General features: G+C 42.6%; 1 protein-coding gene across 3 annotated transcripts in view; it reads left to right on the forward strand.

Annotated features, from left to right (window-relative positions):
- The window catches only part of ATP10D (ATPase phospholipid transporting 10D (putative)), a 115,801-nt gene that overhangs the window by 51,170 nt on the left and 37,360 nt on the right, over positions 1–27,271 (forward strand). For 2 of the 3 annotated variants that reach the window (XM_075859539.1, XM_075859532.1), the window contains exons 2-8: positions 10,677–11,001; positions 12,658–12,852; positions 17,443–17,644; positions 21,429–21,514; positions 22,814–22,920; positions 25,135–25,266; positions 26,170–26,297. In XM_075859539.1, coding sequence (XP_075715654.1) covers positions 10,712–11,001; positions 12,658–12,852; positions 17,443–17,644; positions 21,429–21,514; positions 22,814–22,920; positions 25,135–25,266; positions 26,170–26,297 — 1,140 coding nt within the window. In that variant the 5' untranslated portion in view covers positions 10,677–10,711. Of the gene's footprint in view, positions 1–4,073; positions 4,186–10,676; positions 11,002–12,657; positions 12,853–17,442; positions 17,645–21,428; positions 21,515–22,813; positions 22,921–25,134; positions 25,267–26,169; positions 26,298–27,271 lie in introns of those variants that run through there. The other variant, XM_075859525.1, reaches the window with a different exon arrangement.

Here is a 27,271-nt window from a genome sequence, read left to right on the forward strand (position 1 = left end):
GGCACAACGCAGAGTTCTAAGAAAAGGTGCTTTGACATTGCTGTTTCATGGGGAATACAAGTATTTACAAAAACAGACATGTCAAGAGAGGTGACAGGTCCCCTTTAATAACCGGGCCAAGAGTCCTAACTATTTATTTTATTTTCATGTCGACATAGCTGTTTGAGGGCTTGTTTTTAGCGGGGCCAGTTGTGTTTTTATATACAAGTATTCTGCTGTTCAAATACTTGTATGAGAAGGGTACGATGTCTTGTGGGACAGTTAGAAAGCACATGAAGGGCTTCTCACAGACAAGTCTGAATGAAAGGTTAAAGAACAGAACTGCTGGCTGTAAAATTCAGAAATGGTTTTTACTCCGCACAATTCACAACAATTCCTCCGTCCCAGTGACTCTTGCCTTACTTGGCATTATGGAAATCCAAGCATTGATACAAAAAAGTATCTGTACCTTCTGCAATAAGTATTCATTTCTTTTGTGATATACAAAGAAGCTGCAAATCTGGGTTCCTTCATTGGGAAGTTTGAAATCGGGGTTCCCTACGCAGGATCCACCTGTCATCTATCACATATAAGTTATGAATTTAGATGTGATAGATGACAGATGGATCCTGCGCGTCAGGGACACTCAGGACCCGCTGACACAGAACACGTCAGTCCCGCGGACCTGATGGGAGCAGGGTTTAGTGCTACACACAGCTGCCCTATCTATATACAGGATACAAAGATGTAAAATCTATTTTGATAAAGTATTTAGAAAGTTGCACAAAACACACAAACATTTTGTATTAAAAAATATATATATATTTCAGAAGGTGTACATAGCGGTTAACATGCAATTTTTTGGTCACTTCAGAAGAGCTCTTTCAAGCAGGTCATAGGCACGTGACCGCCTGCTGCTGTGGCACGGAATCAATTCCAATTATTAGGACTCACGCACCACTCTCTGGGTGTCATACAGTTGGCATGACAACTGTACCGCCCAGCACACAGGAGCATCTATCCACGCTTGATGTCAGATTGGGTGGGAGATCACAAGCACAGGTGCACTTTATCTCCTCCATATACACCTAGCTTCGGATTTCTCAATATTCACCTGTCGCTGCTGTTCAGGTCTCCAACTGCTCCTGTTTACTGGCAGAAGTTCAAAGCTGTATCTAAAAAAAAAAAAAAAAGTAAAACAAATTTGTATTTCAAAAACTACTTATAAAGTTACACCAAACCTACTGACCTGTTTAGTAAAAATAAATCAAAGGTTTACATAGCGCAGTCGACTGTGCTATTGATTACGTCAAAATAATGGAACCCTGTCACAACGGTGACAAACGGAAACCATTAGCAAAGTTTCCGTCACCATTGGGATGAATGGTGATGTAAACGGAAGCGAAGGTTTCCGTTTGCCTTATCGTTGAGGGGTTCCCCCGACTGAACCCTTCAACACATTTCCTTCTAGACGGCTGCGTTGACTCTGGACTTGATATAACACAGTGGACCAGCACCAGCGGATGACACGGCCCCCCAAACCATCACTGACTGTGGAAACTTCACACTGGACCGCAAGACACTTGGATTGACGCCTCTCCACTCTTCCTCCAGACTCTGGGACCTGGATTTCCAAATGAAATGCAAAATTTACTTTCATCTGAAAACAGGACTTTGGACCACTGAGCAACTGTGTTATATCAAGTCCAGAGTCAGCGCAGCGTCTACCAGGAAATTTCCCAACACTTCATTCTTCCCTCTGCTGACAAGGTTTATGGAGATGGTGATTTCATTTTCCAGCAGGACTTGGCACCTGCCCACACTGCCAAAAGTACCAATACCTGGTGTAATAACCACAATATCACTGTGTATGTGATTGCCCAGCAAACTCGCCTGACCTAAGCCCCATAGAGAATCTATAGGGTATTGTCAAGAGGAAGATGAGAGACCCCAGACCCAACAATGCAGACAAGCTGAAGGCCGCTATCAAAGAAACCTGGGCTTCCATAACACCTCAGCAGTGCCACCGGCTGATCACCTCAATGCCACACCACATTGATCACACCTCAGCAGTGCCACAGGCTGATCACCTCCATGCAACGCCGAATTGATCACACCTCAGCAGTGGCACAGGCTGATCGCCTCCATGCCACGCCGCATTGATAACACCTCAGCAGTGCCACAGGCTGATCGCCTCCATGCCACGCCGCATTGATGCAGTAATTCATGCAAAAGGAGCCCCAACCAAGTATTGAGGGCAGACACTGGACATGGTTTTCAGTAGGCCAACATTTCAGTATTAAAAATCATTTTTGAAATTGGCTTATATAATCAAATTTTCTGAAGGACTAAATTTGGGGTTTTCATTAACTATTAGGCTACATTCACACGAGCGTATCATATTTACACGAGCGTATCATATTTACGCGCGTGAATCTTGTCCGTATATGTTGCGTTATTGCATCTGCTTTGAAAGTGGTATACGTTATTCACACACTTGCAAAGCACATCTTTATTTATTATTATTTTCAATTGAATTGATGCGTAAATCACACACACAGCACACGGATGTGCATCCGTGTGCGATTTTTACGCACCCATTGACTTCAATGGGCGATAGGTGTGTGAAATACGCACCAATATAGGACATGCAGTGAGTTTTACACAACGGGCACGCGCTGCGTGAAAACTCCTGCATGTGTAAACGCCCCCATTGAAACCAATGGGTCCATGTGCTGCGCGTGATTTTCCTGCGCAACACACGGACATTATTTACGTTTGTCTGAATGAGCCCTTCGCCGTAATCATCAACATTAAAAGAAAAACATGCTGGAAACCCATCACTCTGTGTGTAATGAATCCATATAATATGAGTTGCACTTTTTGAATTGAATTACTGAAATAAATTAACTTTTTGATGATCTTCTAATTCATTGAGAAGGACTAGTGTGTGTCTATGTGTAATATATATATATATATATGTATATGTGTGTGTATGTCGTTCTGTCCCTTTGCATTCTCTATTACGGAGAAGATTCTCCATATCCTAAACTTTATTTGCGTGAGACCCCTGTGTAGTGTGAGACAGGTTATCGGGCTCCAGACCTCAGGATGCTGCTTTATTCTCCAGCCCGGCAATACACTGACTGAGCCACACCTAACATTCTAGCCCATAAGTCGTATAACCCATGTAACAATATGCCGCCAGCAGTTTAACACATTACTGCCCAAGATATACTACACCCCTCCCCCTGCAAATCTAACTTTTTGTTTCATTCTTTTCTGTGACTATTATTTCCGTTCACAGTTTACAGTAAGTGAGAGCAGGAATAACCACGCTAAACGTTAGTGTATTGACCCGCAGGAATCACAGTTCATCCCTTGTTTGGACGGTGAGTTCAGTTATCTGGAGATGACCTTTCCGCATTTGCTCTTCAAGGCTGGAGTGTACTTTTTCATGAAGTAACTAATGGAGTAGTAAAAATTGGCTCACGAGTCTGACATGTGGAGTACTGGGATTAACTGTAGTCGCTTGGGATTTTTTAGGTTTAGTGCATAGTTTGCCCTTAAATAGATCGGGGTCAAAAACCTAGACATCTAATAAGTATCCTTACATGCGGATGATGGTGAAGTCATAATTTTATTTTTGTTTTTTGTTTTTTTTATAATCTGAGGATACGTTATGTGATTTGTCATTTGGTGTGCATTGAAAATGAGACTTGTTTTATTCCGAGGTAGAATTTATTAGGCAATCTGTTCCTATTGATGTTCCCTATTTGATACTATAGTGTATTCCTCTGGTAGTTTTGCGGCAAACCGTTTTTGCAAGGAAAACTATTTCTTTAATTTAAAAATGTTTTACTTTTTTATAGTTTTAAAAGTATCTAGGCTAAAGCGGACTGTAGATATTTGAGAGTTATAAAAAACAAAACCAGTTCTAAACCAGATAATCTGAGAATTTGAACTGTTGTGTGTTTTTTAAATTTGTTTTCACCCATGTGGTTACAGTCTTAGCATCTTAAGCGTCAAGTTTATGTATCAGCCGAGCGACGTTAAAATAAAAAACACCAAAACTTGTTTTTTCTTAGTTTTGCTGCATGTGGGGATTTTTGCATGGTCATAAATCGGTCGTAGTGGTGCCCACCTAAAGTACAAACCGACATGTAATTACGCCTACGTCTATGTGCAATACAAACCAGCCTTCAGGTGAGTTGTTTGTTTTGTTTTCTGCAATTTTCGTAATCGCGCAAAATTGTCTTATGTGTAAAAATGAAGAAAACCGCGACACAGACAGCGAAGTTGGTTTTTCAGCCCTTTTTTACGTGCTTGAACATTCCTATAGATTTTTAAGACACGATATTGTGTATCTTATGTTAGTTTCCCTGTCTGTACTAACTGGGCGCTGACTACAGAACCAGAGCCTGCCCAGTAATATGTATTTAAAGTGGTTGCATTCGTGGCATATATGTGAGCACTGAAAGTGCTGCTGTGGATATTATCCAAAGAAAAAGGTCACAAAGCCTACAAAGTGATCGGTTCTTTTTATGCTGCACTTTTCCAATTCTGTCTTTATTTCTTTTTAAGCGTGGAACATAAAGGGTAACTACTGGCAAGCTAGTGACCTATAATTGCTCTTTTTTTTTTACATCAGGGCACAGCCATGCAGGAACAATAAGACTTGTCATGATGGACATGATTTGACAGTGTGTGCAGTCATATAGCTCAAACCAGCCCTTGTCTTGTAAGCACTAGCGTTGCATAAACCTATTATGTACAGCCGCTTACTTGACTCTTGATTGAATGACACTAATGTAGGAAATGTATCTGTATAAACCATACCAGGTGTACTTTCCAGTATTACTTCTGTTTTACACGTATAGTATTTCTCAAGCCGTACTAGCGAAAGATTAATGCTAGGTCTAATGAGGATCCTTTACATGTATAGTGTCATATAAAGCTTTATACGGTCATTGTTAGCATACCTCTTTCACAAAGAGGGGAAAATTTTCCCTTTTAAGCCACGGCTCTAATACCGCCGATACACATACCCCCCCAAATCCCTGGTTCAACCCACACCGTATCATGCTCTCATAGTGCCTCCCACACGGTATAATGCCAAATCGCTTCCGCCATACGCTATCATGCCCACACAGATTCCCCCATACAGCATAATTCCCACATAGCTGCCCCATAGCTGTTCTTATACAGTATAATGCTCCATAGCTGCCCCCATACAGTATAATGCCCCTATAGATTCCCACTGTGGTGCCCCCATAGCTACCACCATACACTATAATGCTCCCACAGCTGCCCCAAACAGTATAATGCCCACTTAACTACAACTAGGGCCAGTGCCCACATTGCCCTTGTAGATAGCGATACCCCCCCTGTAGCCATTGGTACTCCCTCTAGAGGCGGAATCCTCGACCAGATCGTCGGCAACGATGTGGCCGGGGATTCGAGCGGAACTTTCCGGCCATAGCATCTGCAAAGCTCCGGCCTTTGATTCCGCTAAAGGAGGAGACACTAATGTCACTGTCCATATATGGACAGTGACGTCGGGGATTACCTCTGGGGAAGAATCCCCAGTCATAGTGTTAGCAACGCTCTGGCATGGGATTCCGCAACAGGAGGAGCCACTAACATCACTGTCCAAAGTAGCGCTGTGCCCTGAGAGTCCTGCGTACTAATTCTGAAGCAGGGAGCTGACTGTTCCCTGCTTCAGAATTGGGTTCAACTGTGTCCTGGGGACGCAGATACGGTTGACACTGGGAGTCCGGAACATACCACTAGCCGCTCGGGACACCTCCCACAATCCGGAACTGTCTCACTGAATCCGGGACGCTTGGGAGGTATGTTCGTAATATGGCCAGGCTTCCTTGTATTTTTTTTATTTCGACTAAGTTAACACTAGCGTTCGTATACCTTTACCTCTCTTCCGCCAGAAGTGCAGATTGGAAGATTAAACTGAAAGCAACGGTTTTGTTACAATTACCATTGATTTCAATAGTAATTCTTTTGTTTCAGTTGCTTTCCGTTTGTCTCTTCGCTAGGTTTTCTTTTATTTTCATGGAAACAAAAGTTCTGCAGACTGCACTTTTGCTTCCGTAAAAAAAAAAAGAGGAACCTAACGAACCAAAACAAACGGAAAGAAAAAAACAAAAGAATTACCATTGAAATCAATCGTAATTCTAATGGAACCTTTGCTTTCGATCCTCTCTTCATCTGACGGTAGAGAGGTAAATGTATACTAATGCTAGTGTAAACTTTTCAGTTTTCTGGGTATGTATTTATTTTTATTTTTTCTGAGTTGTGTTTTTTGCGGCGGAATCTCTGCGATTCCCTTGCAAAAAAATGCAACCTCTTCTATTTGTTGCGGGTTTTACCTCCCCATTGAATTCAATGGGAAAATCCTGCAACAAATAGCGTTTACCCAAATACAATTGACGTGCTTTGGATTAAAAAAACACACCACAGGTCAATTTCTAAACGTTTTTTCCGCTCTGCATTTACGCAGCGTGTGGATGAGATTTGTTAAAACCTTATGCACTTTGCGGTCACGGTATTATGCTGCGGACTTTCCACATCCAAAATCTGTTGCGAAAAATCCTCAGTTATTACGCTATGTGTGAACGACCCGATGGCCTTATTCACATGGCAGGGATACTCTGCGATGCGATGGCGTTTTACTTAACGGCCGTCACACGGCCGCAGTAACAACAATAGACACCAAATGGGGCTATTCACACGGCCGAATTTTTTTGACGGGCCGGTAAACTGGGCCGTCAAAAATTGGAACGTGCCCTATTCTGGGCCATTCTCACGGCTGCACGTCTCCCACAGACGTCTATGGAGCCAGGTAAAACATGGCTGACGGATGTGATCTGACTGACGGCCGTGTTTTCTGCTGCTCGCTCTCTCCTCATAGCACAAAGTGCATGTAAGGAGGAGGACATTTTTTTGCTGTATGTAGTGCCACACAGCCCCCTGCAGGTAGTGCCACACAGCCCCTTGTAAATCGCGCCACTGTAGCTTCCTGTAGGAGCGGAATCTCTCTGGCCGGGGATTCCGCTCCTAGATGGACCCCCTGATGTTTCTGTCCATATATGGACCGTGAGGTCTGGGGCTCCTCTTGAAGCAGAATCCCCGACTACAGCGTTGCCGATGCTCTGGTCGGGGATTCCCCTCCATGAGAAGCCCCAGACATCACTGTCCATATATAGACAATGACATCAGGGGTTCCACCTGAAGCGGAATCCCTGGCCAGAGGGATTCCGCTCCTACAGGGGAGGAGCGCCACCTACAAAGGGGCTGTGTGGCACCACCTACAAGGGGGCTGTGTGGCACCACCTACAAGGGGGCTGTGTGGCAGTATCTACAGGGGGCATTAACATCTGCTATTGCTGTTCGAATTAGCGAGAAATCGGCCAAAGCTGCAGTACATGGTTCAATGGTTATAAAGACATGGCAGCAAGTAAAAAAAAATAGCAGAGAAAAAGCCAGAAACCAATGCGAAGAAGCTGAGGGATCAGAAAAAGTGCTCTCTACTCTGAAAGCAAGAGAAAATGGTGACTGGGCGATTGTGTCCTTCCTGTGGGTGTTTGTAGTGGGTTGGCACCAAAATAATTGAATAACTGCTGTTTTTATCGATCGACACCCGGATTGTTGTAGTGTGAATAGAGCCTAAGGCTCCATCAGAGGAGAAGGGAGGATCAAAAGATTAAGGCCTCATGCACACGACCGTAGTGTTTTTCTGGTCCGCAAATTCCAGGACCGTTTTCCGTGAAATGTCATCCGCAGTTCATCCGTATGTAATCCGCAGTTCATCCGTATGTAATCCGCAAAATGCGGATAAAAAAAAAAGCCTAGGTAAAACAGGATGACGACAGAACTCATTCCCGGTCGTCGCCTAGCAACATTTCCGCAAATCCGCAAACTGCGGATGACACACGGAGGTGTATCCGCAATTTCCACGGGCCCATTGACTTCTATTGGCATGTCCGCATCGAATTTGCGGCCCGTAATAAGACATGTCCTGAGTTTCTGCGGCACGGATTTGCGGACATGCGGAGACCCGTGAAAACACGGATAGTGTGTATGGGCCCATAGAAATGAATGGGCCCGCAATTCTCCCGTGGATTTGCGGGGGAATTGCGGACGCAAAAACACGGTCATGTGCATGGGGCCTAAATTGAAAGCAATGGTTCCGTTAAAATTACCATTGATTTGCAATGGTAATTCTTTTGTTTCAGTTGCTCTCCGTTTGTCTCTGTTCTCTAGGTTTAGTTTTTTTTGACGGAGCAAAAGTGCAGCCTGCAGAACTTTGTTTCCGTTCAAAAAAACGGAAAGAAACAAACAAAATTATCATTGAAATCAATGGTAATTTTAATGGTACCGTTGCTTTCCATTTAATCTTTCGATCCTTTCTTCCTCTGACGGAAGAGAGGTAAACGTATACTAACCGTGGTGTGAAAGCCTTAAAATGCTAAAAGAAGCAAAAATATGTATAAAAATGACAAGAAAATAAACCTTCATTAATCATGAAAAAACGTATAAAAACGTTATAGCCATTTAACTAACGCGAGCTTGTATAATACTACCTCTAATATCCGGCTATGTTAAAGGAATTTTGTGGATAAAAACATTGTGCTCAATCGGCCTAAACTATAAAAATAAACTTTTCTGCTTGCTTTTCCCATTCCTCAATGGTAATCTGCTGTTGCTGTTCTGGTCCAGGCTGCTCCTCCCTTTACTGGTGTATTGACTTGTCGACTTCATTGGCTAATAAAGCTGACCAAGTGACATCACTTTGAACTTCTGCCAGTAAACAGGAGCAGTTGGAGACCTGAACAGCAGCGACAGGTGAATATTGAGAAATCCGAAGCTAGGTGTATATGGAGGAGATAAAGTGCACCTGTGATCGTGATCTCCCACCCAATCTGACGTCCAGCGTGGATAGATGCTCCTGTGTGCTGGGCGGTACAGTTGTCATGCCAACTGTATGATGCCCAGAGAGTATGGTGCGTGAGTCCTAATAATTGGAATTGAATCCGTGCCACAGCAGCAGGCGGTCACGTGCCTATGACCTGCTTGAAAGAGCTCTTCTGAACTGACCAAAAAATTGCATGTTAACGGCTATGTACACCTTCTGAAATTGATAAACATTTTTATTAAAAAAAAAAAAACGTGTGTTTTGTGCAACTTTCTAAATACTTTTTTATCAAAAATGATTTTACATTTTTGAGTCCGCTTCTTTGTAACTTGTATATAGAGCAGCTGTATGTAGCACTGAGACCTGTATCCATCAGGTCAGCGGGACTGACGGGTTCACACAGGATTCACCTGATATAGATCACATCTAAGATATGAACTTAGATGTGATCGGTAAGCGATCGATCCTGCGTATCAGACACACGCAGGACCCGCTGACACTGAACCGGTCAGTGCCGCTGACCTGACTGATACAGGTTTCATCGTTAGATACAGCTGCTCTGTATACAGTATACAAAGCAGCTGTATCTCAAAGTAAAAATCATTTTGTAAAGTATTTAGAACGTTGCACTCTTTTTGTTTGTTTTTTTTTATAATTTTTTTTTAAATAAAGGTGTGTGTAGCCTTTAATGTTGATCATGGTGCACATACTGCTGGAATAAATGTACACTAGCATTTGATTTTGGATTGCTGTCCTTATTGGAAATTGGATTATTATTACCTGGTTTCGGGAAAGGTTGAGAAGACGGGCACCCAGATATACACAAAACTTCTGTTCTGTTGTCCTTTTGCTGTGAATAGTCATACGGTTGCCACGACAACTGGACCGGCCAACGTGGATGTCGGGTCGGGCAGGAAAACACTAGTGGAGATACACTTTTTATTGTTTTTATATTTTACGCTGCTTGAGCACAATGTTTTTATTTCTTATAAGTCCCTTTATCAAATATGCTTTAAAGTGGTGTAAATTCTTGTATGGACGTCATGCAGCACTGCTCCCCCAACCTTGTATTGATTGAGAGTCTCATTCATATACTACAAGTGTAATGAAAGTAGCATGCGTGGTCTTCGTCAGTGCTTCTCAACCTGTGAGGGGGTGTCACTGGTAAATTTAATGTGAAAATGTAGTAAAAAATTATCCGTTGACACGTCCTACATAAATGTCAGAAGACCATATTATTGACCGTTTGTGAGGTCAACCCGATTTCCAGAGGAAAGGGGCTGCAGCCCGCAACAGAGTGCCCAAATCCCCTTGGCCCTGCTCTTAGACTTTAGTTACTGGAAATCTGACACATTATCTGCAAAGTGCCATTGCTGTGTAAAGATTGTGATGAACATCTCCGATCAATACTTCAGACTCCACCAATATGTTCTTCTGACCTTGTTAAGATGATCAGTTTTGGATTTATTTCTTTTTTAAATGAGAAGTGGTCTCCTACTTTTTTTTATATTAACAAATAATTTACACTGCAGTATATTTGGTGCAATCACAAATTTGCAATATGTGCCGCCATGTAGCCGGCTCTACGGAAGCCGCAAACTACGGACTACAGGTTCCTGGTCGCAAGCTCTCCTTGATCAGCTTCCAGCCTGCTATCAAAAACAGCCTTCAATTATTTTTTCCTGCTTTGATTCAACAATGTGATATTGGTTTTATGGCTTTGTGCTGTTTTTAACCATGTATAATAATTACATTTTCTTATTAGAAAATTGGAAATCTAGAGGCAACAACTGGCCTGATATGGCAAACCCTATCCAGTGGGCACGTCAACGATGGCAGCATGTCATACCCTTCAGTGGTATCCATGACACCTCAGAAGCCTCTTCTCTGTTCTGTCCTTTCCTGACATTCGGAAGAAATCGCAACATGAGCAGATTAACTTCTAAACACCGCATTGTGGTCCCATGTTCAGAACGGTTTAAGGAAGAGTATGAGAAGCAAACCAAAGGCTACAAACACAACAAAATACGGACGACCAAGTACACGTTACTGAGTTTTATACCAAGGAACCTGTATGAACAGTTTCATAGGTAAGTTGTACTATGTGCTTAATAGGCTACTTATTCTGGGGTGCATAAAATTACTGGTTGTGATTCGTGGAAATCAATGGAGAGAGCCACGCACGTGTGTGCTTATCTCTGCATTCATTCTCCACCTGGATTCTTCAGCCTAAGGGTATGTTCACACGGCAGCGTCCAATATGGCTGAAATTATGGGGCTGTTTTCAGGAGAAAACTGCTCCGGAATTTCAGACGTAATGGCATGTTGCAAGCGTTTTTCACAGCGTCCATTACGGGTGTAATTGGAGGTGTTTTTCTATGGAAAACAGCTCCAATTACGTCCGAAGAAGTGACAGGCACTTCTTTGATGCGGGCGTCTTCTTTACGCGTAAAAAAAATTACCGTCTGCACAGAACATCGTAAAGCCCATTCAAATGAATGGGCAGATGTTTGCCGGCGCATTGGAGCCGTAATTCGAGGTTAAAACGCCCGAAGTACGTCTGTAAATAGGGTGTGTGACCCCAGTTTTGGAGATAGATGACCGTCCTAGAGCTGGGACCCTCATCTACCAGACGTATAGAATATGCACGGGATATGCCATAAACAAGTCTCAGGTGGGAATACCCCTTTAAATCTCCCCTATTGGTAAAAATGTGTTAATACAGAAATATGCTTCTCGTATGAGGGATTGACCTTTTAAAAAAATAATTTATTTCCTGTTGCCACTGGCAGTGTTCCGCAGGACGATATGAGGATACGTCACTCTGGTAGATAAGCTAGACTGTTTTTTATGTTTGAGCTTTTGTAAGAACAGGAATGTCCCCTCCTGTGTAAATCTAGAAGATGCATGCAATAACTTTACAGATTTCTCAAGAGGAATGAAAGTCCGTAATGTTTCTCATGTTTTTAACCTGGCGCTTTTGATCTGGTTGGGTCATGCTTCATTCAATGTCAGATCTTCTATTCAATTACCTAAAGGCCTCTTTAGCTGGCCCCATAAACACACATGTCCAGGTTACCAGACACCTCGCTTATCTTCCATAAGATCAAAGGGTAAGGAATGTTAAAATACGTGTTGGGCCGCCCCCAGGCACGTTAGACTGTCAAATAATTTGATCAAAATTGATGATTTCAGCCAACATTTATCAATCATTTACCATACGGCATACTTACCTGTCATATGCTTAGAAGGTACGGTATTGGGGGAAGGGGAATAGATTTGGACATATAGGTCTGAAAAGTATACTACCTGTATACTTGATTTTTTTAATATTTTTTTTAAAAAAGTTTACTGTGTAAAAGTATCAAATGTCTGTATTTGTCTGCCCATTAATTTTTTTTATTGCCTAAAAGTGTGTTATTATAACCTCTGTATTTGTTGGAGAAATCAAACAGAAACAATTCCTAAAATAAAACAAAACCGTATCCTGACATGAGCCTGTCAAAGGGAATCTCACAAGTATATGTTGATTTGAATACTTCGTCTGCAAACTTTCTCTTCAGAAATTTAGCCCAAATGCACTACAGTTTCCAGCCTACAATGAAGTACATTTACTTCTTAAGGGGTGTCTTTTTAAAAATAAAAAAAAGCACATGAATAAAGTTGGTTTATGTATTTTTTAGTTTTTTGTTTTTTTTTAACATCTTGCAAACGGTCTAGTTCTGATTTTCTTTTTGCCTGTTTAGGGCGGCCAATTTATACTTCCTCTTTCTGGCGTTCTTGAACTGGGTCCCCGTGGTGGAGGCTTTCCAGAAGGAGATCACCATGATCCCCCTGGTGGTTGTACTGATTATCATTGCAATTAAAGATGGTTTGGAAGACTTTAGAAAGCACAGGCTGGACAAAATCATCAACCATATACTGACGCAGGTGTATTGCAGGTAAGCATGATCTGTTAGACTAATGTTCATGTAATGATCAGGTCTGCTGCTTGTATACATCTGTTTAGGTCAGAATTTTCTCTAGTTAGGCCGGGTTTCCACGGGTCAGATAGGCTGCGTAAAAATCACGCAGCGTGTCTGACCTGGAACCCGCGGTACATTCCGTATGAAAAATCGCACCACGCTGGGTGGTGCGGTTTTTCTAATGGAATTTCCGCTGTGGAAGAAAGTGCTCATACATGCCCCCTCTGGCTTCTCTGCGCGTTGTCCTACGATGACTTTGCAGCCTGTGATTGGCTGCAGCAGTCACATGGGATGCAACGTTATCCCAGGAGGGCAGACGGCAGAAAGGAGCAGGGCGTTCTGGGTAAGTATGATTTTTGCTTTCAGGAGTTGCGATTTTTGCGGCATAATTTATGTAATTACGCCTCAAAAATCGCGACACTTGGCTTTTTAGAAAACCCGCAACAGAAAATCAACAAAAACGCAGCATAAATTGACATGCTGTGGAATTAATTTCTGCACCGTAGGTCAATTTATTAACGTTTACGCTGCGTCCTTTTTTCCGCAGCGCGGGCATGATATTTTTCTAAATCTCACCCACTTTGCTGCTTCTTTAAGTGCTGCGGAATTGTTGTACACTGTTCAGTTCTATGTCATCCGTTACATGTGTCTATAATATAATACGTTTTAGCTTGCAGTTAGTTGGTCCTTGAACTTCATACCCAGCCTTTTATAAAACAGCCTGGCGGGGGAGGGTTCAACTTCTGCGTTTCTGTTATTAATATGTTCGTACTGTTAATGCAGTTACCTAATCTCTGGAAACAAAGTGTAGGAGGAAGTTCACTAGATATAATATTAAAGCTCTGCATTATGGAATAATACAATAAATATTTACGCCTCTTCAGAGTGGACACTTTCGGCTCACGGAACATAAACTGTTGATATGTTGGGAATTATAAAACAGGATCTATCACATACAGTAGAAAGAAAGGTAAAACTTTTTATTGTAAATAGGTGTCTTACTGTCTCCAGGGCAAATCGGATAGACGGGGGTAGACACGGAAAACTGAGGGCCCCTGTGCAATAACAGCGAGTGGGCCCCATTCCGCCTGCACGCTCACAACTTACATCTTCTCATATTTAAGATGAATAATGACAGCAAAACTTTTTATAGTCATCTCTCCAGGCTGGAAATTGTTAATGTGCTCCTCAGTGAGGGGTGACATAATAATTTGTTCAGGGATTAATGGTAACATCCCTGGTGGTCTAGGGCAGTGTAGAGAGTAAAAACATAAAAATGTATTGACCGTCCGCAAATACCAGTTTTTTTTTCTGGCGTCCGACAGAAAAAAACTCTGTCTGGGATTCGTTTTTTGAAGTGGAAACATGGGACCTCCGAGTATTCCGCATCATGTAGCCTGCGGGGGATTTAAGTGAGAGTGCAGGGATTATTTGATCCTCCAGTCCCCTTTCTGGCTCAGTGGCTCAGGCAACCATTAGTATCAGTGTGTTGAGAATTTCCTGCCACTAAAGCCTCATGCACACGACCGTAGCCATGTGCACGGCCGTGATTTTCGAGTTGGCCGGCCGCGGAGTGTCACCCGCGAGCCACCCGCAAATCGCGGGCCGTGCACATGGCCGCGTCCATTATTTTCTATGAGCCCGGCTCCTGGGCCATGTATGGACCGTGGAAACCACGTTCGTATGCATGGGTACTAAGTCTATATTTGCAACACTGCGTTTTGAAATGTAAAGTTTTGTTGTTTTTTTTGTAATAGAAGGACAATAGCAGAGACAGCCATTACTATTCTTCATTGTTGCTGTTACCCGCTGCGTTCTGTGGTTGAGTGGAGGGAAGCAGGAGTCCTGGTCATCTAGTGACTTCTCCTCATTCTACCCTCTGCTCAAAAACCACTGTTCGCAGCAGGTAACAGCAGCAGTAAGTATTGCTCCTGACATTCCTCCTGGAATGGGATTGGGCTTGAATAAATTGTGGGGAGTGGTCTGAATTCACTGGAGTTAAAAAAATAAAAATAAAAAATAATAAAATCATCTTTACATTCCCCTGCCACTCCAGTACCGATGTTCCTTTCCAGTCTGTTTGCATGGCAGCAGTGATGATGTTAGTAAGTGTGGCATATCACTGCTGCTGTGTAACAAAGCATTGGTGCTGGGGTGGTGGCGGTATAACAGGTGAGAATTGTGGGGGGGGGGGGGTTTGTCCCATGCTGCTGCCAAATGCTTTTTTAACTACTGGACAACACCTTTTAGTTTAGGTGTCTTTGTGATTCAAGAACTTTGTGGTCTCTAAAAAGGGGCGTGGTCTATGTCCCTAAAAAATTTTGGGCTGTTCTTGATTTTCTGTTTAGTTGCCCCTGAAAAAAATGAAGAGGCAGTTGGTAATCCTGATAACAATGGTGTTTTAGGGTAGTGAAGGAGTTCACCCTGTGAAGAGGTTGGTTACTTGTACTGAAGGATGCAGGGCTACTTTTTGCTCCTTCATCTGTGACTGTAGATTACTCACCGAGATCCTGCATCATCCGATACCAGTCAATCACAGAGCAGCTCCGCATGATGCAGGGTTTGTGTAACGTATGAGAGGGATACAGAAATTCAGCATGCTTGCTTTAATACATCCTGCGGCCAGGCAGGGCCTCCTCCCCAATATGGGCCCCTGTGCGGCAGAACACACTGTACCGGTTATATGTCCGCCCCTTCTAATAGAACAGTGACCGTCGTTAATTTTTTCAGTTTGCTCTTTTGCAATAGGAATTTGAAATAACACTTTCCCTGTATGATAAGTGGTGAAGTTCACCCTCAAACCATTTTTATTTAATTAAATAGATTCCACGTCAGTGCTGATTAAAGATATATATATTTTATAGAAATGAAAGTGGTTTCTGATACTTCGCTCCAAATCCCCAACCGAGGCAGAGTTGTAAGATAAAATTGTCAAAAGAGAACAACGCGCATACATTTATACATTAAAGTAATACAAGTGTATGCAGTAAGCTCCAGTGGCAACTGCAGGCAATTCAATGCTCACCAGGTCATTCCACCATCGTTCATAAGAAGTTAGTTATTTTTTAGTATCTTACCTAGCTCTGTTCAGCATCTCTGATCCTGCTAGGGCTTACTATCGTCGGGATTACCATGTAGAGGACTACAGTTCCCATGATTCTGCTCAACTCTGACATTGGATCTATTTACAGCTGTCTGCGTGCCTGTTTGTTACAGGGTATAAGGTGTTAGGGTATGTTCACATGTAGTGGTTTCAGACGTAATTCGGGCAGTTTACGCCTCGAATTACGCCTGAAAAAACTGCACCATTACGCCTCCAAACATCTGCCCATTGCTTGTAATGGGATTTACGGTGTTCTGTTCCCACGAGACTTAATTTTACGTGTCACTGTCAAAATACGGTGCCTGTCACTTCTTGGACGTTTTTGGAGCCGTTTTTCATTGACTCCATTGAAAAACAGCTCCAATAACGGCCGTAAAATACGCCGTGAAAAACGCAACTTCTTACAAAAGCGTCTGAAAATCGGGAGCTGTTTTCGCTTGAAAACAGCTCCGTATTTTCAGAAGTTTTTGACTCCGCATGTGAACATACCCTAATAGTGCTTTAGTTGCTCACTATCTGCTACTAAGTCGCTGCTGTCCAGCATATGAAACAATCCCTCTAGAGAATGGTAAAGAGAGGGGGGAGCAGTGTAGATTAGGCTATGTTCACACGCTGTGTTTACAGCTGTTTTTCAGGGTGTAAACTCCTCAAAAACGGAAGTTGAACGCCTCCAAAAATCTGGCCATTGATTTCAATGGGGAGTTTCATTCAGATGGGGTGTTTTTTTACGCGGCCGTTTGAAAAAACGGCGCATGAAAAATCGCCCCTTAAAAAGAAGTTCATGTCCCTTCTTGAGCCGTTTTTGGAGCAGTTTTCCGTTGTGTCAATAGAAAAACCGCTCCAAAAACGACTCCAAAAAATGCATCTAAAAACGGCTGAAAATCAGAGGCTGTTCTCCCTTGAAAACCCCTCCGTATTTTACAGACGTTTTTACTTTAGTGTATGAACATACTCAAGAGGCGTGTGGTGTGTGATATCCTATACCACAGGGAGGGGGGACAACCACACATGTAGGAGATTAACACCAGACGTGTGAAACTGGCTTACAGAGACAGTTCAGCTACAGACTGTACATTAGAGAGTGACGGATCTTACTGCAGTTAAACAATCTGCACACTATTTGTAACGACCGGAAAATGGCTTTAAATGCCTTTTGCCTATATAGCAAACAGTCCTTTGGAGGATGAAAGTCATTTTAGCTATTTCTTAGTAATTACTCTCGAACACGTTTCCAAAGGTCACAACTGCTTTCATTTATCTGACTATCCGATACATACAAACCAATACATAAATCTACTTGTGGCAGTAATCGATAGCGGGTGTTATGTCCGTTATTCACTATTGCACTAAGGGCCTGTAATGATGATTAATATACATTACTATCTATAAATGCTTAGTTTTTTTAGTGTGTAAGTGATGACGCTATATTTTTTACCTAATTTATGCTTTTTGTTGCATCTTAGGAAAGAAAAGAAATATGTTGAGTGTTACTGGAAAGATGTTAAGGTGGGAAATTTCATTAAGCTCCAGTGTGACGAGATCATCCCTGCCGATATGGTACTGCTGCATTCCTCTGACCCTGATGGAATTTGTCACATTGAAACTTCCAGCCTTGATGGTGAAAGTAACTTGAAACAGAGACAAGTGGCAAAAGGATATGTCATGGTAATGTGTCTACAAGACGGGGTTTTCCTCATAGCTTTAAGGCTACCTTCATTCCCATAATAGAGGGCACTATTTCTTTATACCCCCATTAGGGTGTGTGATCAGTATACGATTGTAAATTGATAGAAACCCATAGATCCTAATGTTTTAGATAGTCCAGAGGCACTTATGGTCAGTTGTGCAAAGAAAATCCATTTTTTTTTCTTGCGTTTCTGCTAAAAACCATATTGCAATAAAACATTCAAAAGCTATTGTGGTTTCAGCAAATAAATGCTATGATTTGTATAATGTAAAGTTATGCATTTTTCGAAAATACTGATTGTATCAATTCCTTACTGGCTTTAAAGAGGCTCTGTCACCACATTATAAGTGCCCTATCTTCCACATAATGTGATCGGCGCTGTAATGTAGAATACAGCAGTGGTTTTTTATTTCATAACTCTCTAAAAACAGGGGTACAATCACCACCCACTGTGAAAAGCCCCACCGTGTGTATTTAAAAACGTATTAAACAAACACTCCCAGTCCTGATTCATTTGTGAACCCTCTATGACTGGGTGTACTTTAAAGATACCGATGTGGAATCAGCGTTTAAACATTGGTATAACAGTGGATAAGACCCTAAAACACATCGGAGCCTGCAGTTACCGCACCTAAATCTCCCAATGCTAAGGTACACATAAATACCACTGTCCCCTACGCAAAAATTCCTCACTTAACCCGACCCTACGCGTTTCTATACTTATCATCAGGGGTCTGTAGCTTGGTCACTCTGGCCAGGATGCCAGCGATATTTCTTCAACAGCATATATTCTACTGCACAACAGGAAAGCATGCTCGCATAGATGTCAGCGGCATGCTTCACTACGGGACTCTGAGTTACTATAACACATTACTCCTCCCCCTGACCTCGGCGGCATACTCCGAACCAGCCAATCACACTAACCCACCAGATTCGTGACGCCTGACCATGTGACTCCCGGCTGTCACCTGACATACCCGGAAGCAACATCGACAGCATCAAACCGAACGCGCAGGCGCAGTGGGAGGCTGTAGACGCATCTCCTTGCTGCACAGGAGCTCATTCTCATTGAGGATAGAGTATAACAATAATAAGTTTGAATAATTATTGCGGATCAGCTCAAAACCGCAACTAGACTGCCATAAATAAAGCACCTTCCCTATAGATACATATTGTATAAATAAATGAGCGATATAAATGTCAGCCACACTTAAGAATTTTGAAACACTACTGAAAAAGAAGAACCATGCCTGTTGACATTGAATGGCATACTGCAAGTAGCTGTACAAGGACCGGGTTGAACGGCCATACGCCTACCCAGAAAACCAACGTGATATACATTCAGTCAGAATGTATATTTATATAAAACAGGTATAATTTGTTTGCTCGTTTAGAGCTTCAGGCTGTACACAAGCCAGTCTATAAATCCATTGGGCCTCTTTGCGCAGAATGAGGTTGTCCCAGTCCCCTCCCCGCTTAGGAGGACGCACCAGTTCAATCGCCTGAAATTTTAAACATTCTGCTCTGCCTTGATGTTTAGCATGTACATGTTTGGATATGGAAGTATCTCTCAAATTAATAACATCTCCAACATGTTCTCTAATCCGGCGCCGAAACTGCCGCACCGTTTTGCTCACATAATTCAGGGGGCATGGACATGTTATTAGGTAGACCACTCCTGCTGTTTTACAGTTCACAAAGTCTCGAATATCATACTCCACCTTCGTGGTAACACTTTTGAATTTTTTCCCACTCTGGATGAATTCACAAGCTTTACAACTGCCACATCTATGTGTGCCCGGTATCTGCCTGTCCAGCCAAGTTCCTTTTTGTGTTATAGGGTCAAAACAGCTCTGCATCACCCTATCCCTGATGTTTTTACCTCTACGGAACGTTACTGAAGGCCACTGTGTAATCTGATCCGCCAAGTCCGCATCAGCACCTAGGATACGCCAGTACCTTTTCAAAATTTGCATGATCTCAGATTGTTTGGAGTCATAAGTACCTATGAGTCTCGTGACTCTTTCCTCTTTGCGTTGTCTAGGGACTAGAAGACTCTGCCTGTCTGCATCCCTCGCTCCCTCATAGGCCTTTCTAATTACCCCCTTGGGGAAGCCTCTCTCCTTTAATCTATTTGTGAGGTCTTGTGCCTGTATCTCAAAATCATCTATTTCAAAAATGATTTTTAATACCGAAATGTTGGTCTACTGAAAAGCCTGTACATTATATGCCCTCAATACTTGGTTGCGGCTCCTTTTGCATGAATTACTGCATCAATGCGGCGTGGCATGGAGGCGATCAGCCTGTGGCACTGCTGAGATGTTATGGAAGCCCAGGTTGCTTTGAAAGTGGCCTTCAGCTCGTCTGCATTGTTGGGTCTGGGGTCTCTCATCTTCCTCTTGACAATTCCCCATATATTCTCTATGGCGTTTAGGTCAGTTGAGTTTTCTGGCCAATCAAGCACAGTGATACTGTGGCTATTAAACCAGGTATTGGTACTTTTGTCAGTGTGGACAGGTGCCAAGTCCTGCAGGAAAATGAAATCAGCATCTCCATAAAGCTTGTCAGCAGAGGGAGGCATGAAGTGCTCTGAAATTTCCTGGTAGACGGCTGCGCTGACTCTGGACTTGATATAACACAGTGGACCAACACCAGCAGATGACACGGCCCCCCAAACCATCACTGACTGTGGAAACTTCACACTGGACCGCAAGACACTTGTATTGACGCCTCTCCACTCTTCCTCCAGACTCTGGGACCTGGATTTCCCAATGAAATGCAAAATTTACTTTCATCTGAAAACAGAACTTTGGACCACTGAGCAACTGTGTTATATCAAGTCCAGAGTCAGCGCAGCGTCTACCAGGAAATTTCCCAACACTTCATTCTTCCCTCTGCTGACAAGCTTTATGGAGATGCTGATTTCATTTTCCAGCAGGACTTGGCACCTGTCCACATTGCCAAAAGTACCAATACCTGGTTTAATACCCACAGTATCACTGCGCTTGATTGGCCAGCAAACTCACCTGACCTAAACCTCATAGAGAATATATAGGGTATTGTCAAGAGGAAGATGAGAGACCCCAGACCCAACAATGCAGACGAGCTGAATGCCGCTATCCAAGCAACCTGGGCTTCCATAACTCCTCAGCAGTGCCACAGGGTGATCGCCTCCATGCCACGCCGCATTGATGCAGTAATTCATGCAAAAGGAGTCCGACCAAGTATTGAGGGCATGTACTGGACATACTTTTCAGTAGGCCAACATTTTGGTATTAAAAAATATGTTTTTGAATTTGGGCCTATTTTAATATTCTAATTTTCTGAGACACTAAATTTTGGGTTTTCATTAACTGTTAGACATAATCTTCAACATTAAAAGAAAAAAATGCTGGAAATAGATCACTCTGTGTGTAATGAATCTATATAATATGAGTTTCACTTTTTTAATTGAATTAATGAATTAAATAAACTTTTTGATATTCTAATTCATTGAGAAGGACTAGTATATGTGAGCAGATATATCCCTCTGATTCCCCCGAGAACAGGCTGTTGTTGTTGTTGTTGTTGTAGTAACGTGCATTTTCTCAGGTGAACATTCACTTTAAGGCCTCAAACCTATTGAAAAGACACAAAAAATGGAAACAAATCCTGGATTCATAGTATTAATAGATGATACATATCCTAACGCGCATATTGCTTCTGTTAATAAAACCTTTGGAGAGCAGGGACTGATAATATTCCATTTTGTTTCCTTTCAAGGACTGTGAGTTGGATCCTGAAAAGTTTTCTAGCAAGATACAATGTGAAGCGCCAAATAGCGACCTGGGAAGGTTCAAGGGCTTCCTGTAAGTAGTCGCCCCCCCCCCCCCCCCCGCCCCTTCTAACTAAATGATCAGATTTATTTTCTATCTATATATAATAATAATAATAATTTTTTTTTCATATAAGCCTCCGCTCTTTGTGATGTATGGCTTATGTGTCAGGAGCACTCGCCGACATATAATCCAGCCTACCCATTGACTTGTTGGCATACCGTTTATTTGCTTTCCAATGCAAAGGAATCACGCAAAAGTTAAAAAAAAATCCAGTTAATATCGTGGATTTCGCACCATGGGTATAGGCTCTTGCCACTAGGAGGCTGACACTAAAGGCCCTTTTACACTGGGCGATTATCGGGTGGACGAATGTTCCTAGAACGCTCGTTGCCGATAATTGCCCTGTGTAAACAGGGCTGCGATCAGCAGATGAAAGAGCAAACGTTCGTTCATCTGCTGACTGTATCGTTTTAAGAAAGTCAATTATCGTTGTCGGCAGGATATCCCCCTGTTTAAACAGGGAGACGCACTGCCGACATGCTGATAATCTATGGGTATGAGCGATCGGAGTAACGACCGCTTGTCCTCCCTAGCTCCTTGTGACAAGAGCAAACGAGTGCTGAACAACAATGTCCCATTGATCGGCGCTCACTGCACCATCCGGTATTTGGCCAGTGTAATAGGGGCTTAAGTAGGAAAGAGCCTTGGTTGCCCAGGCTGGACCTACCCCACCAGACACGGGGTGTTTTTCATACTGATGATCTATTCACAGAATGGGTTATGAGTGGGGGTCAGACACCCAGATCCTGCACCGATCAGCTGCTCCAGCTGACCCCGGGCACCGGAAGTTATGCAGTGGCAGGTGCTGGAAGCAGATGGCTCCATATACTGTATAGCAGGCGTTCTGCAGCTCTACTCCTATTCACTTAAATAGGAGCAGAGCTGCAGCACGGCCGCTATACTGTGACTGGAGTCATCTTCTGGCACAGACAACCAGCGGCCGGAGCAGCTGATCGGTGTGGGGACCAGGTGTCCGACCCTCGCTGATCATATACTGATGATCTATCCTGTGGATAGGTCATTCGTATGAAAAACTGCCTGGACAATCCCTTTAATCAGAATATCCAAATACAAAAAATCTAATTTTCTTCAATAGAAGATATATAGACATAGAGTTGCATATGTCCGGGGAATATGTTTAGCTTTACACTTCAATTGTGCACACTTAACATAAGCCTTATTTATATGGGAAGATAACCTTTTAAAAGTAAAAGTTTAATTAGTGCATTTTTAGTGACTGTTGCCTCCTTTTTTTTTCCAAATATGTAGAGCGCATCCAGACAAGGATAAGACTGGCCTAAGTAAACAAAATTTGCTTTTGAGGGGATGCATTGTGCGCAATACAGAGGCTGTTGTCGGTATTGTTGTATATGCAGGTTAGTACACTTTGGATACCTACATTGGAACTACACCTTTCACTAACATAGGCTTTATAGTCCAGCAATATAGCAGGTCGTTATGGATCTCTGTCTGCATTTACCTCATACTGTACAGCTCATTGACACCTGTGTCCCAGATTATAATGTTGCAATGAGTATCAAGGTGTTGAAGAACTAATGAGACCATTCGCCTTTGCGGCCCAGTACACTCGAATTCACATTTCCTTTAGGCCCCATGCACACGACAGAAAAAAAACCTCAGTTTTTGCGGACCGCAAAAACGGAGCCATTCACTTTCATTGAACACGGACACCTTTCCGTAGCACTACGGAAGGGTGTCAGTGCCGTGGAAATGTTCTGGGAATTATGGAACATGTCCGTTCTTTCGCATTTTGCGGGCCGTGCTCCCATACTTTGTATGGGAGCACGGCCCGAAAATGTGGCTGTCAGTCAGCGTCCGGCCGTGCCCGCAATCGCGGGCCGTGATTGCGGGCACGGTCGTGTGCATGGGGCCTTAGGGCGTATTCAGACGTTGAAATGCATTTAAAACCGCATCAAATAACTGCATACAAAAACCACTTGTGTTTTTAGGGTCAGTTCACACGTAGCGTAAATACTGCGGATTTTCCGCAACAGGCTTGTTTGCGTAAAATTCGCAGTATAATGCAGTAGCTGCAAAGTGGATGAAATTTTAACAAATCTCAACCACACGCTGCATAAATACTGAGCGGAAAAAACCGCTCAGAAATTGACCTGCGGTGCAGGTTTTTTAATTCGCAGCATGTCAATTGTACTTGCGTAATCGCTGCCTATTTGTTCCGGGTTTTCCCCATTGAATTCAAAGGGGAGGTAAAACCTGCTACAAATAGCAGATGTTGCGCTTTTTGCGGCAGAAAAGCAGCAATTCCGCCGCAAAAAACGCAACTCGGAAAAAGAAAAAAAAATATTATACTTACCCAGAATTCTGTGCTTCATCCGGACCGGCCTCCTGTGATGACGTTTCATCCCATGTGACTGCTGCAGCCAATCACAGTATGCTGCGATCACATAAGATGAAACATTATCCCAGGAGGCCGGGCTGCACGATGGCAGAGGGACGCATCGTCTTGGCTACGTAAGGTATGAATCGTTTCATTTTTTGTTTTTTTATTTTTTTGGTGCAGTTTTTCGCAGCAGACATTCTGGTCGAAAAACTGCACCACAATTTTGTGCGGTTTTTTTCGGCCGGAATTCCCTGCAGTGCACAGGGCGGATACACTGTTCTTTTATGCATCGTATCCGCCCTCTGTGAACATAATCTTACAGAGAATTGATGCGGTTTTTGATCTGGTTGTGGTAAAAAAACACAACCGCATGGAAAAAGCATGAAGTCGCGGTAGAAACACATTCGATTTTTGGATAAAGTTTTAACTGCAACATCTGAATACACCCTTATAGTTTTCATTTTTTGCTTTAGAAAAAGATACCTTAGGTTTTTTGTATCTTTGTAACATATGCGTAACAACAAAGCAGCAACACCAAACCTAGGGCCTTCTGTATATAGTGCAGGCAGTACGCAGAGAAGATATCCACAGGAACCAGGTTCCAGCTTTTATCTTTTCTGTGTACATTAGGAAAGAATAGCTGGAATCTGATTGGTTGCCTTTAGCTACTCCTTGTTTTTTTGACTGCAGTAATTTCTATTCGTGAGACAATAATATTTTAAATGATGAACTTTTAATCCTAAATCATATCATTTATTTTGTTTTTCTTCAGCAAAGTAATTGACATTGCGATCTATAAAAACATACAAATTCCTGTCACCTACTGTTTCTTTTCTCCAGTTGTGGCTGCTTTTTGCCCTTGCTCTGCTTTCAGTAATCATTTTTAGCTTTTCTCTATCTGTTATCATTGACTTGACGGAGTTGGTGTCTTTTAGAGACAGAAATCTACCTCCTACTCATTTCAAATGGCTACTTTTTTTTATACTTCTGTCTTTCACCATGCTTTACGCTGCAGCTCTACTTGTTCACATTTGGTGTTGTATAAGCCCAGCAGGATTTTAGTTCATGGACAGCTGTTATTCCACTACAGCAAGGAGCTACAAGGAGCTTGTCCACTACTACGCATATACTCAACCATATTATCCCCATTTAGGGGAGATCCTGAAAAGTTTGATGATTGAGTGATTTGACTATGGTTGGTATGCTGAAAAGAAAATATTTGTTTTAGGACATGATACCAAAACGATGCTGAACAATAGAGGCCCCCGATACAAGCGGAGCCAACTGGAAAAACAACTGAATACTGATATATTGTGGAGCGTCCTTCTCTTATTGATCATGTGTTTGATCGGAGCTCTGGGTAAGTCACATTTATTATTCGCTTACCAGAAATTCTAACGTCTCAGTTCTTGTGAATACAAAAGACTTTAGCTTTAGCCCGGATTCACACAGCCTAGAAATCAGAACCAAAATCTGCAACTGATTTTGGTGTGGATTTAAGGCCCTTTTACACCGGCCAATTATCGGGCAAAGGAGTGTTCACAGAACGCTTGTTCCCAATAATTGCCCTGTGTAAACAAGTCAACGATCAGCCGATGAACGAGCAAACGCTCGTTCATCGGCTGATTTGTATAGTTTTAAATGGCGCAAATATCAACGTCGGCAGCACATCTCGCTGTGTACACAGTGAGACGTGCTGCCGACGTGATAGAAATGTATTGGGATGAGCGATCAGAGTAATGAGCGATCGTCCCCATACTAGCTCCTTGTGAAAGGCGTAAACTAGCGCCGATCAACAAGCTGTCTCGTTGATCGTCGCTCGTTTACACGGACCACTTCGGGCCGTGTAATAGAACCCTTAATCTCTGGTTTCACCAATTGGATTGCAATGGATAAAAACTTTGTTTAAAATCCACGGCATTTACGTAATGGCATACTGGGAAAAATCTGCAGCATGTCTACAATCTCCAGATTTTTTACAATGTAAGTGAATGGGATTTGTTAAAAACCCTTACATTGTGCTGTGCTGTACTTTACAGAATTTCGGTGCGGATTGACCAACAGAAATTCTGCAACAAAAATTTGATGTGTGAACCCGGCCTAATTGTTCTGTTGTTTTGACATCTGAGTGTTGGCTATTATAAAAATATTTTACTTGTTTCGCTTAGTTCAGCGCTTCATCTGGTGTAAGAAGGATGAAATGGCTTTTTTGCAGCTTGTCATCCTTTTTTCAGACCTGACTGTGTGTTACTCTAAAAATTAGGATATGGAATATGGCTGCAGGGATATCCAGAACCTCCTCTTTTCATCTTGCCGGAACCTAATGGAGAGCGTCTAACCCCAGCATTGGCTGGCTTTTATATGTTTTGGACAATGATAATCATTCTGCAGGTAACGATAAACTGTTTAAAATGAACATTTAGGAGTAACTTATAATGACCAGTGCCAGTATAAATCTTTAAAAACACGGGCATCATCGGGTTTTGGACATTTTAGGTAGTCTAAGCGTATAGATATTAAGAAAAGTTAGGGCTGGGAAATTAAGACCTAAAACAAAATCACGATTAATTGAACATGTAACCTCGATAACAATTATTTAGACCACACCCCCTTTTACATGCCATGCCCCCTATCTGCATTCTACGCCATTGAATTAATATTTATCCCTTGAACCTGCTCTATACTACTGTATATAATATACACCCTGACACTTTCCCCACAAAGTATAATGCCCCATAGCTGCCCTCACACAGTATAATGCCCAAATAGTGCCCTCCACACAGTATAATCCCCCCATAGCTTGCTGCCACCAAACTGTATAATGCCCCCATAGCTGCCCTCACAGCGTATAATGTCCCCAATAGTGCCCGATAAAAATAATATACATACTCGCCTAACCCCGTTCCATCGACGAGTTGAGGAGATTCATCTCGTCTGTGCAGTGTGATGACTTCACTGCCTCGCGTCCGGCGATACATAGTGAATGGTAGAGCAGGTCCCCTGCTCTGCCATTGGATTCAACTGTATCTGCGTCCTCAAGATGCAGATACAGTTTAAACCGGGGAAAAATAATTGATAAAACCGAAATTCTTAGGATGACGTCTATCAATTGCGCTGAATTTCGATTTTTATTTTTCGGTTAATTACCGAGCCCTACTTTGTGTGCCTTCGTATAAAACATGAGGTGCACAGAAATGCAGTATGGGCCCATAGAATTCTATGGATGCAATGTTACAGATCCAAACCACACCGATCTGTATAATGGTCCTCTAAATTGGACTTGCTGTACAGGTAAGCGTATTTCTGCCGATGCGATCCATTTTCATTAGATATAGAATAAGTCCTGGATGCAGAGCCAGTGTTCA

Source organism: Rhinoderma darwinii, chromosome 1 (genome assembly GCF_050947455.1).
Source record: "Rhinoderma darwinii isolate aRhiDar2 chromosome 1, aRhiDar2.hap1, whole genome shotgun sequence".
In the NCBI taxonomy this organism is placed as follows: domain Eukaryota; kingdom Metazoa; phylum Chordata; class Amphibia; order Anura; family Rhinodermatidae; genus Rhinoderma; species Rhinoderma darwinii.